Source organism: Eschrichtius robustus, chromosome 6, assembly GCF_028021215.1.
Source record: "Eschrichtius robustus isolate mEscRob2 chromosome 6, mEscRob2.pri, whole genome shotgun sequence".
Lineage (NCBI taxonomy): Eukaryota > Metazoa > Chordata > Mammalia > Artiodactyla > Eschrichtiidae > Eschrichtius > Eschrichtius robustus.
In genome coordinates, this window is record NC_090829.1 from 49,846,278 (window position 1) to 49,858,477 (window position 12,200).

Genomic DNA, 12,200 nt, shown 5'->3' on the forward strand with positions numbered 1-12,200 from the left:
GCTGGCTAACCCCTCAGGTTAGATAATTCACTAGAATGACTCGCAGAACTCAGAAAAGTGCTATACTTATGATTACAGTTTTATTATAGAAAAAGGATTCAAATCCAAACCAGCCAAAGAGAGAGATGTACAGGGTGAGGTCTGGGAGGGTCCCCAGTGTGAAGCTTCCTCACCCAAGCTTCAAAGTTTCCAGAGTTTTGACTGGGACTTCATTACGTCAGCATGATTGGTTGAGTCATTAGTCAGTCTCTAGCCCCACTCCTCTCCTAGGAGGTCTGGCTGATGAGGACATGTTTGGTCTTGTTGATGTGACCAGTCCAATCTAGGTCATCCCATAAGCTATTAGGTGTTGTCTGAGGGGCCCACCAGGAATAAGAAAGGCACTCCTACCAATCAGGAAATTCCAAGGATATGGAAGCTACTTCTCAGGACTCAGGAATAAAAGCCATCCAAATTATTTATTATACACACACAATATGTAATTTTATTTTAAATTAACTATCAACATTTTAAAATCAGTCTTCACATAAACTAAACTTTTTGTCTCCCCCTGAAATATTTCCAATTTTAGGCCTCCGTTCCCACAAGGCTGCTTCCCCTGTAAAAGGGATATTTCCCCCACCATCTCCACAGTCTTTAGTCTTGGTGTGATTCACTCCTTTTGTTTCCTTCTGGTGCACTGCAGACATTTAAATTTGCAAACCTTGGCCTAAGCCTTGGGTATTTTTGCTGTTTTTACTTCCATCACACATTATTACCTTAAAAGAATAAATGGGGAAGGAATGACAATTACCTTTTGTCATTTCATCCTCACCTTAGTTTAATTTAAAACTACTTTTCCTCTACACTTTGTGTGAGTGAGGGTGCAGGTGTCTTCTATTTGTCTCTTATGTCTTGAGCCAGGCCAATATGGAATTTTTGACTGCAGAACCAGGACAAACTAAATTAAAACTCACCTCATCCTCAGAATCAAAAACTATAGCCAACCCAGGACCTTGGAAAAGAAGCCTCTCTTTCTAAAGACAAAACAAAACCCATGTTTCTCAATATTTTTAAAGCTATAACTTCCTTCACGAGCATTAAATTCTCACATTCTCCTTTATTATTTGAAATTCATCATAAGTAACTAAAAATAAATAAATGAGACAAATAGTTATTTTCAAATTTCATTTACCCCTTCCCCCATTAAAACCCTTTGCAAATCACTGTTTAAATAATGTTAAAGGCATGAAATAAGCCCCAAGTACTTCAGGGGCCATGTGGATACATGCAGTCTCTCTCAGGTACAGGGGTTGCAAAGACCTTGAAGTATAGGCAATCCTCAATATTCGCAGATTCCATATTTGTAAATCCACCTACTAAAATTTATTTGTAACCCCAAAATCAATAGCTACAGCGTTTTTACAGTCATTCATGGACACATGCTGAGCAGTGAAAAATTTGAGTCACTTGACACAAAGTTTCCCCACTGAGGTCCAACAAGGGGACACGCTGCCTACTTATTCCAAAAAGAACACTGTAAACAAGTGCCCTTTTTGTGATCTATTTAGTGGCACTTTTTTTTTTTTTTTTCATTTTTGTGCTTGTTGATGATTTTGCTGTTTAAAATGACCCCAAGTATAGTGCTGAAGTGCTGTCTGGTGTTCCTAAGTGAAAGAAAGCTGTGATATGCCTACAGAAAATATATGTGTAGATAAGCTCATATACAGGCAAGAGCTATATACAGTGTTGTTGAATATGAGTTCAACGTTAATGAATAAATAATATATATTAAATAAGGTGTCCTTAAATAGAAACACACATAAAACAAGATTATTCATTGATCAGTTGATGAAAATGATGTGACTAGAGGCTCTCAGGAACCTAATCTTGTATTTCCCCTAGGAGAAATGGTTTCATATTCACTAATTCAGTGTTAAGGTGACTTTATAGAGCATACTACCACAAATAACAAGAGTAAACTGTACTTGTAAGCTAGTGAAACACACAATGGACTTTCCAGCACAAAATCCTATCAAAGAAGGTTGTGGAGGGAAGAGAGCAGGGGATGAAAACTAAGCTCACAGGCAAGTAACCTTTAAAGATGTTATTTTATTTTAAACCAGAAAATGGTGGTGGAGCTAACACTAATCATCTTTCCCAGGCAAGCCAATGCAGCATTAAGGTGCCACACAGTAAACAGAACACTGGACTTTAAAGTTCAGGGGGCTAACTGCTGGTCCCAACTCTGCAAAAAATTAACTTAGCCAAGGGAGTTTCTTCATCTGGTAGAGGGACTCAAATCTTGTAGCAATAAGAAGTCACATTTGCCATAATTATTATCTCCAAAATGTTGTCATGTAAATTATCTCATTGGTTGAACTCTATGGCCCCTTCTTGCTCCAAAATTATATAATTTAATGAAGAGAATCATTCTGCCAAAACAGAAAAAAATATATCAAATGTTCATAATACTGAGGATTTTCCTTTGGAATGTTTACAAGACATTTGTCAAGGAGAGGATTTCAAGTATAAGAACTAGAAAACGGCTGTGGTCTTTTAAATTGTCTTTATTAAATCACTACTTTCTTTTTTAAAAATGAGAGAGAGAGGGACTTCCCTGGCAGTCCAGTGGTTAAGACTACGGGCTTCCACTGCAGGGGGCATGTGTTTGGGAAACCCTGCAGGCCTCAGGAGGCCGAAAGCAAAAAAGAAATAAAAAAGAGCCTGCTCCCCAGTAGGTGGGAACCTTCTCCCCAGTAAGTGGCCATCCTTGCCTCAGGGCAGACTCCATCACAAATTTTGTACATGTGGAGAAGCAAAAGTACCACTAGATGGAGCAAGAACAAAAGACATCTATTTATTTCTAGTTCAAGGAACCCTGGCAGTCTTCAAAAACGATCTTAAAAGGTCACTTTCTGAGTAAATGGAAGTTTAGTGAAGCTAGCTGAGTTACCTGAAAAACCAAGAAAAATCTTTGGCAAAGTCAGAACTAGAACGTCACTCACTAACTTACCCCATGTTCTTTCCACAAAACCATGCTGATGGGAAAACGTTTTCCTTCTTAGAGAACATTACCAGAAACAGTGCAGTCCAGGTTTTTCACATTTCTTAACTGCAGGCTAAGAATTGTATTAGACGACACTGAGGGACCTACTTCAGGCAACAGGATGAAATGCTAGACACGTTCATGTATATACCGACATGGTCCTGATTTTTCTTTTCCATCTTCAGGTCCAGCTCCAGGCTGGATATCACACTGATAATTTGCCTTTATAATTCAGGCTGCTGGGTACTCTCTCTCCCAGCAATTGCCGCCAGAATGGCTGTCTCAAGGAAGTGAAGGCACTGACTTCAATTCCCACATAAACCTGGAAGTTAGGTTTCGGAGACAAATGGGCAGAATGACCTGTTGATTGTTTCCTAATGGGCCTTTTTCTTTTCTTTTTTTTTACCCCCCTGGGCAAAGAAACCTGACCCAATTCTTGGGGGGGGGGGGAGGGATATATATTTCTTCGTACACTTTTCTGTCACCACTTAATACTTTGCATCCAAAGACGGAGACAAAGACGAAAAGCAACGACCATTAAGGAACAGAATTTCTACTGTTTTAAGAACAGACTAGATCTTCCAGTTAACAAATATTAAGTGTTTAATAATCTCACAAAAAAACAATCACTGCTCTTCCATACTCGATTGTCGGGATTGATCGTGATCTACTTTGGAAGAGGCAAAAACCTCGACAAAATCCGCAGAGCAGGAACTGCGTTGTGATACTATGATAAAGGGCAACAAAACCAGAGGAGGGGGAGGACAAAAAAGCCCTACACAGGAACGGCTAGCTGGCTATTAGGCTAACTGCCCATTCATTTGGACCAATTTTGGAGATGCCTCCACGTGTCTTTCTGACAGTTGATTTGCACGCACTGTGGTCCAATCTGCAAGTTTGGAGGCCCACAGGCCCACCACTGACGGCGAGGGAGACGGACGCGCACGAACGGAGTCCCTCCTTCCAAGGAGAAAGCAGACTGCCCGTGCCCCACCCCCGCAGCTCCTCCAGCTGCAAGTGTCTGAGCCGAGTCCCGGGTGCACGTCCCACGGCTCAGGGAAGCGCACCGCGCGCGGGGACCGGCTCCGTTCCTTTCCCTGCGGTAAGAGCCTCGCCTCGGCCCCCCAAGCGACCCGCGGCTGACAGAGCCCAACTCTTCGCGGCGGCAGTGGGCGCCTCCGGAGAAGCCCCGGGCCGACCGCGGCCTCAGGCGGGGCGCGGGGCCTGGGCGGGCGAGCCACGCAGGTTCCCGGGAGAGGTGAGCGAGCCAGCGGCTGACATTTTTTGTTTGCTTCAGTCTGGATGGTTGATGGCGGTAGGCCGAGGCTTTTCCGCCCGCTGAAAGTCAGCGAGAAAAACAGCGCGCGGGGAGCAAAAGCGCAGCACCTACGCCAGTCTCAATTAGGGTTAGACAAAAGACGGCAGCCACCACTCCCGGGCCCACCCTCCGCAACCCACAGCGCCTCCTCCAGCGTCTCCTTATAAAGGGAGCGGCCGCCACCTGCGCGGATTGGCTGGGACCCTCCCGCCACGGCTCTCGCGAGAGCCGGTCTCGCAAAATTTTTTTTCAAAAGTTCTGTTTCCGGCCATGAGGACAATCGCCGCCCCACCCACACGTTCCCTACGGGAGGATTTGGGTCTTTTCTTGAAGCGAATTAACTTGTAATTTGAAAACTAACTTGAATGCTTCTTAGCGCTGTTTTCCATCCCTTACAGACCAGGCGAGGTGCACGTTACTATCTTAAAGAAGTGGAGTTCACACAAAAATTGTAGGGCCAAAACAGTGATTCTCAGTTCGGATCATCACGTTTGTTAGAGAACTTTACCAAAATAGATTCCCGAACAGAATCTTGGCTTGGTTCATTGGGCTGCCTCCGCGATCCTGACCTGTTCCCTTCCTTAGAAAGCCTACTCTTCAACTTCTTGAGCAGAGGTTGTTTTATTACGTATAACTACTCCCTCCTCGATCTCAACATTGAGGACTGAATCTCCCTTTTATTAGGAAATAAAGGCTTTTCAGTCATTGACTTTGCTTTAATGTTGTGTCGTGGTTGTGTTAAAAAAGAACAATGCACCATAAATTGTAGCAGGTTTTTATATTGGCCGGTACATGCTGTTTTTCATATAACTGGCTAATCTTAAAAGTTGAACTCTTCAATTGGGTGAACTTCATGGAGTTGTCGCTATTGGCACCGCGATCTGAAAGAAAAGTAAAATGTTAAGGGGGTTGGTTTGATATGATTTAAAATAGGGGAAAATATAACTAAACGGAAATTTCACATTTTATTTCCTTTCCCTAGATTACCTGAAAAGGATCATCTATGACCCCAATGAAGAGGCTAGAATCTGTACAGAATATTCCAGGCTAGTTGTTGGGTTAACTGCCTAAGAAACCACAGTTAAGGACGGTGCGCCTGCCTAACCTAGCAAGATACTTCGGAGATCACTTTAAATTTACATCTCTTAACCTCTTTACATCTCAACTTCTTAATTTGTAAATGGGAATACTATTTGTCTTGCCCATCTCTCTGGGATGCTGAAGTTTAAATTAGACAAATGTATCTAAACAGCTTAGCCGAAATTTCTTTTAAGAAAAAAGCACTTTAAGAATTCTAAAGTGAGGGGGGTTGGGATCATTCTGTTAGGGGAACCACTGACTGAAACCGCCTGCCCCGGCCAGGTACCATAGTAACCACTTGCAAGAGCTATCTTAAGCAGGAGGTCCTGGTAAGGAATGCGGAACTAACAAGCTACCACCAACCGGAAGAATTTGGGAAAGGTCAAAAGGAGAGAGGAGACTCCAGTCCATGTGTTGTACCAACCTCCCAGAATCCTTCTCGCTAGAATCCATCTTGGCTGAGTGATGCGTGTGCCACCAGGAAGGATCCTGAGTCAGAGTGATTCGCCAGAGACAACCCAGAAATCAACCCAATTACCATAAAACCCGAGACTGCGAGCCACGTGGCAGAGCAGTTCTCCTGTGTTCCCTTACCCTGCTGCTCTCCACCCCGCCTCCCCTTCCCAATAAAGCCTCTTGCTTTGTCAGCATGTGTGTCTCCTCGGACTATTCATTTCCGAGTGTTAGACAAGAGCCCACTCTCGGGCCCTGGAAGGGGTCCCCCTTCCTGCAACAATTCTCTCTACAGTGCTTGTGACTCTAGTGAGTACAGCATCGACTATTCAAACTGCTCTCAGATAATCATTTTCTACACCTTATCCAATCTAGTAGTTTTCCTTACAATCACTAAAATGATAAACACATTTCAAAGAATGAAATGCACCTCTTCACAAATGCTTCAGGCCAAACTGAATTACTTCCTGCTGCTTGTACATGCCCATGATTTTTACACCTTGGAGGCTTTGCCCTAATGTTCCCTCTGCCATCAGTGTGCTTCTGGTCAATTCTATATATCTGCATATCTACTGGGAGTGCACCACAGAAGTCATCAGGGAAGGGGACAGAGATGAAAAGAGAAAGCCCACAATCCCTGTCCTCTAAGAACATATCTAGTAAGGGAGAAAGACAAGCAAACCAAAAGATAAGGCTGCATAAATTAAGTGGTCAATAAAAGTACAAGTAATATAATGTGCTGAAGAATACAAATAATCGATTTTGACTATGGAGGAAGTAGCATGAGCTGGACCTATAAATTGTCTAATTCTGTAAGCAAAAAATAGCATTTTGAAAGTTCCCATAGAGACATTATCTCATTTGTATTTCATAAGGACCCTGTGAGACAGATAAGGATTAGGATTAGCAACCCCACTTATCAATGAGGAAATTGATCTTCAAAATGTTTAAACAATTTGTTTAAATCATGCAGCCGGTAGGTGGCAGGGCCTGGACCTGAACCCACATATACTGCCCCTAAATTCAGAAGGATGGGCACTCTATTAGGTTTAAATTTCAGCTTCAAGCCCAGCCCCCAAAAGCCTTCCCTGAGCCTTTAAGTTGTTTTCCCTCCTATGAGTCCCATTTTATACTTCTCTTAGAACACTAAATCACTTTTCACCTTATATTATTGCAGTTAAAGTATGAATTTCACCTCTCACACTGGACTGCTGGCTTCTTAAGGACACAATCTGACTCCTGATTTAGCACTTACTGCACTTAGCACAGTGCTTTGCATAGAGCAGATACTACATACTTTGAATTATGTCAACACTGCCATCATTCTCTCAGCTACCTTCATCATTTCAGACCCTTCTTTCCCCTTCATAACTAATTAGGCACAAAGACTTGTCAGTTTTTCATAATTTCTTCTTTTTAATTCCTATTGCTTATAATCTTGAGAATAAGACTTGACTACTTTATATCTACACTGACAACTTTCTAATTGATCACTGAATCTCCAGGGCCTTTCCCAGTCCAATTTATCCTCTAAACTACCACCACATTCATCCTAATTTCCTTATGTCTCCTGTTTTCAAATCTTTAATGGTTCCTTTTTGCCTATAGGACATTTAAAACAAAGCCTTCCAGTCTCTGGCCTTAATTTGCCTTCCTAGTCATTGCTCTTAGTCTGTTCAATATGGGCTCTTCATTTTAACAAAACCAGTGTATTAAACATGCCTTGAATATGCTTTGCTCATCCTCATATCTAGCTTCTTGCTCATTTCCACTATGCTCTTCTGAATATCTGCCCTCTTTTATTATGCTCCCACACCCATCCTAATGCCACCCCATTCATGATGGCATACCTCTGCTATGAAATTTTCCCTTATAGCCACCTTCCTTCCATAAACTTCAACAACCTTCAATCTGTATCACTCATTTGGCACATATCATGTTGTACCACAAATTGCTCTCTCCCTCCAAAGGAAGTGTAAGATCTACAAGGTAAAGAATAACATCTTCTCAGGACTTCTCTGGTGGTGCAGTGGTTAAGACTCCACGCTCCCAGGTAGGCGGCCCGGCTTCCATCCCTGGTCAGGGAACTAGATCCCAGACGCATGCTGCAACTAAGAAGCCCACCTGCTACAATTAAGACCCGGCACAGCCAAATAAATAAAATTAAAAGAGTAATGTCTCCTCTAGCATTTAATTTGGTTCTACTCAATAAATATGTTATTTGACTGCTTCATCATTATTTGCCCCCATTATAGAAATGCAACAGAGACATGGACCTTCCAATAACTGAACTATTTTGTTCTCCCAGAAACATATAATATCCAAAGTTTTCTGTCACATGTACTCACAACATTTTCTTCTAACCATTTTATCTGTATTCAGAAGCATCTTTGGTGTACTATGTTGGGTCCGACTTCTTTAAATTCTGCAGCGGTGATCCACATGTCCTGGAAGGCAGAGAGGGATGCAAGAACAGAGCCTCCCATCCACACTGATATTCTCCTTTCTGGGGGAGCAATAACCTGCACAGGGGTGTTGGCAGGCACCACCTTTGCTATATCTTTAACTAGCCGCTTATCTAAACCAGGGAAAGAGGTTGATCCCCCAGCAAGGATAATATTGGAGAAAAAGGAATTCCTCAGATCTGTATCACATTTCATTATGCTGCTGAAGCACATCTTATCAATGCCAGGGGTCTCAAGATGCATGAGACTTGGAGAGAAGAGGGCCTCTGGACAATGAAAGAGCTGGTCATGGAGTTTGAGTGTCTTCCCATCAGGTAGTTGGTAAACCTTCTCTATACAATCAGCTTTCTTGGCCTTTTCCTCTTCAAAGTTCATTGTCACATAACAATAGTTTTCCTTAATGTCTGTGACAATCTTTCTGTGTGAAGCACTAAGCAGCATGATGCCATGCTCCTTCAACAGCATCATGAGGTAGTTGGTAAGGTCAAGACCTGCCAGATCCAGCTGCTGGACACTATGAGGCAGACAGTAACCCTCAAAGATGGGTACACACTGGGTAACCCCAGCACCTGAATTCAGCACAAAGCCAGTTGTGAAGCCAGCAGCAAAGAGAGCTAGCACCTCCTGGATGGACATATAGAAGGCAGGAACCTCCAGATGCTCAAAAAATACTTCAGTGACCCGTTGCCGGTTGGCCAGTGGGTTCAGTGCTGACTCTGTAATCAAGACTGGGCCATCACAGGGCTTTAGCTTCAGGTTATCGTCATAGATATGCTTCCACATGATCTCCATGTCCCCCCAGCAAGTAATGAGACCACGCTCCACTGGGTAGCTGTAGGAAAAGCAATAAGATAAATGGCAGCTTTACATTTTTCCAGTGTCTACTCTCTTCAAACATGGGTTAATCCCCATATTTATTACCAGTAGCCCTTTATGGGCAGTGTCCGCCAGAGCCTCTCAGAGATGGTAACTGCCAGCAAAAGATAGCCCAGCTACCTTCCTCTGCAATTTTTGTTGCTTTCCATCTTCCCTGCCTCTTTGGAATACCCTTTTTGGCTTAAAAAAAAAAAAAAAAAAAAAAGGGAAATCTTCACAGTTTTAATATCAGTTAGTTGAAAACAAATAGCCCAGAAGACAAAGGTACCTTGAATTAACATTCCTAAATGAACTTGTATTTTATGAACGATAATTGTGTTTGTACGTTTGAATACATTTGAATAGATAGAGCGAGCAAGTAATGTTCACTCTTTAGGTATGTGGTACCCTCAGAGATTTGCGGCTCGAGCGTTTGCAATAATGATAGCTGTCAGAGACTTTCCTGTTCCTCACTTCTTATCCTTTCTCTCAGTATCGGGCCCCTCCTCTGGGCTCCCCCTACTTCGCCTCCACGAGGGTCCTGCCCGCCGGGAGAAGGCGGTACCTGATGGAAAGTGAGCTTCTCCGCTGCTGCGCTTGGTCTCCCACGCACACTTCCTGCGCGCCCTCTGACCCCCAGGTCTGGCCTTTGGCGCGGCCTATAATGTTCGGGTAGACAAACTGGGGCTCCCGGGACCCAGCCAGGCCCGCCTTGATCACTCCTGAGCCGTTGTCGATCACCACCGGTAGCTGGTAGTAGCTCATGTCGCCGCCGCCTCCTGTCGCCCGGCCGCTCGGGCTGCCCTGGCTGCGGGCTGCGCGGAGAGCGGGGAAAGTGAGTGCCGGTCCGACGACCTGGAACGCCGCGTCATAGAGACCCCGGCACGGCCCCGCGGGGCCTGAGCCGGGCTGGTGGGAGCCGGGGGCTGGGGGGGAGGCGGGGGGAGTCCCAGACCGGGTACTCAATGGATGCAAGGTGCACTCTAAAGTGCCACCCACGATTGCGTCTCACCCGGGTTGGACCACTCTTCACCCCCTTGGAATCCGGGAATACCAATATCAGGAAAACCTGACTTTCTTCCCAAAAAGCTATATACAAATCTAACCCTTCACAAGAGGCTTTCTCTAATACCTCGATGAGCCATAAAAACAGTTTTATTTCTCAACGTCATTACATCCTGTTTAATAGATGTCTGTCCAAGGGCCTGCGGGAAGCTCTGAAATGCGCCCTCGAAAACTGGAAAAAGGTGGAGAGATTTGACAGGGTAAAGTGTCGTAGCAGGGGAGGCACGGTTCATGCTTCTGAACTTCTAAAAAGAGAATTTTGTCAACTTCTAAAAAGAGAAAGGGAAAAAGTGCTAGGACTTAAAGTGGGTTTTAAATACTTTTATTATTATTTCTATACATTCTGGGCAGTACTTTGTTGTGTTTCTTTCCCCGTGTTTTCTAAGCAAAACGTACTCAAAACCAAAAAAGTATAATCTCACTTTTAAATTTTTTAAGCAAAACGTACTCAAAACCAAAAAAGTATAATCTCACTTTTAAATTTTTTAAGCAATCCCATCAGGTTACCCACCCCACGCCCCCGCCCCCGGTGTAATATGGAAGCTCATTCTCATTCCCTAAAAATTCTTGATGTTTAGGCATAAGGATGTGTCTGCCTCTTTGCAGGAAAAACGATATTCCTTAGGCCATATGAAGCTCAGGCTTAGAAAAATTTATGCATGTTGCGTGCCAAAAAAGTGCTTCTTGATGTCTGATTTTCTTTTTTAACCTCTTCAATTTTGCACACCCTGTAGAAGATTTTAAAACAAGTGCCGTCTAAAACAAGTACAGAGCAGAGGAGGAAATTCAAGAGCTAACGACACGTCCCTCCACCAGAGGCTGAAAGGATCGCTTTCTTGCTAGCTAAGTAACAGCTAGGGAGTTTGGGGCTGCGCTGAGCTGCGCCCGGCTGCGAGAGCCGGGACTCCGGGATTCGCGTGCGGCCAGCCCTTCCTAGCCGGCCAAAGTCCCGAAACTCATCCGGGATTCTCAACAGCGTAACGCGAAGAAAAGAAACTAATATAACACTTCTTTTCCGTAGAAGAAAGTAAACCCAAAAAAAGTGCAACCAACGGGTGCCCGGTTTCTAACTAGGGGCTTTGAAAAAAGTGTATGCAAATTCCAACTTTTGAGATGGTAGTACTGTTCAACTGGACATACGGTTATTTTTCCTTTTCTGGGGGGGTTTCTTTGTTCTTTCTGTTAAAAGTTACGCTAACCCTACCTTTAAGTGCTTGTGAATTGCACGTTACAACAGTGATACCAAGGACTTTCTCAAGCGCTTCCAGCAGGCGGGTTTCCGTAGTGTAGTGGTTATCACGTTCGCCTAACACGCGAAAGGTCCCCGGTTCGAAACCGGGCGGAAACAGCTTACTTCTTTTCCCCCTGTTTACGTCCACTTAACAGGGTCTTGTGATGCTCCTTATGTTTGCTTTTTATTTTTTTTAACATCTTTATTGGACTATAATTGCTTTACAATGTTGTGTTAGTTTCTGCTGTATAACAAAGTGAATCAACTATATGCATACGTACATCCCTATATCCCCTCCCTCTTGCGTCTCCCTCCCACCTTCCCTATCCCACCCCTCCAGGTGGTCACAAAGCACTGAGCTGATCTCCCTGTGCTATGCAGCTGCTTCCCACTTGCTATCTACTTTACATTTGGTAGTGTGTATAGGTCAGTGCTACTCTATCACTTCGTCCCAGCTTACCCTTCCCCCTCCCCGTGTCCTCAAGTCCATTCTCTACGTCTGCGTGTTTATTCCTGTGCTGCCCCTAGGTTCGTCAGAACCTTTTTTTTTTTTTTAGATTCCATATATATGTGTTAGCATACTGTATTTGTGTTTCTCTTTCTGACTTACTTCACTCTGTATAACAAGACTCTAGGTCCATCCACCTCACGACAAATAACTCAGTTTTGTTTCTTTTTATGGCTGAATAATATTTCATTGTATAT

General features: G+C 43.7%; 1 protein-coding gene, 1 long non-coding RNA gene and 1 other non-coding gene across 3 annotated transcripts; 2 read left to right on the plus strand and 1 right to left on the minus strand.

The window, feature by feature from the left end:
* Positions 1-4,034: 4,034 nt before the first annotated feature.
* Positions 4,035-6,076, plus strand: LOC137766821 (uncharacterized). Its single transcript, XR_011074375.1, has 2 exons — positions 4,035-4,286; positions 5,329-6,076. It is a non-coding gene; the product is annotated as an uncharacterized lncRNA (long non-coding RNA).
* On the minus strand, positions 5,159-9,964 carry ACTRT3 (actin related protein T3). The gene is made up of 3 exons (XM_068547406.1): positions 9,765-9,964; positions 8,228-9,176; positions 5,159-5,227 (listed from the first exon to the last, which is right to left on the minus strand). The coding sequence occupies exons 1-2, from the start codon at positions 9,962-9,964 to the stop codon at positions 8,258-8,260; spliced, it is 1,119 nt and encodes a 372-aa protein (XP_068403507.1). The 3' UTR covers positions 5,159-5,227; positions 8,228-8,257.
* A 1,575-nt stretch (positions 9,965-11,539) lies between these two features.
* Positions 11,540-11,612, plus strand: TRNAV-AAC (transfer RNA valine (anticodon AAC)). The gene has a single exon. It is a non-coding gene; the product is annotated as a tRNA-Val (tRNA).
* Positions 11,613-12,200: the final 588 nt, after the last annotated feature.

Bases quoted from the DNA above. Each gene is read 5' to 3' on its own strand.
- ACTRT3 (XM_068547406.1), bottom strand. From the start codon at position 9,964: ATGAGCTACTACCAGCTACCGGTGGTGATCGACAACGGCTCAGGAGTG. The intron at 9,177-9,764 runs GTACCGCCTTCT...CTTTTCCTACAG, and splicing joins AGAAGCTCACTTTCCATCAG to CTACCCAGTGGAGCGTGGTC.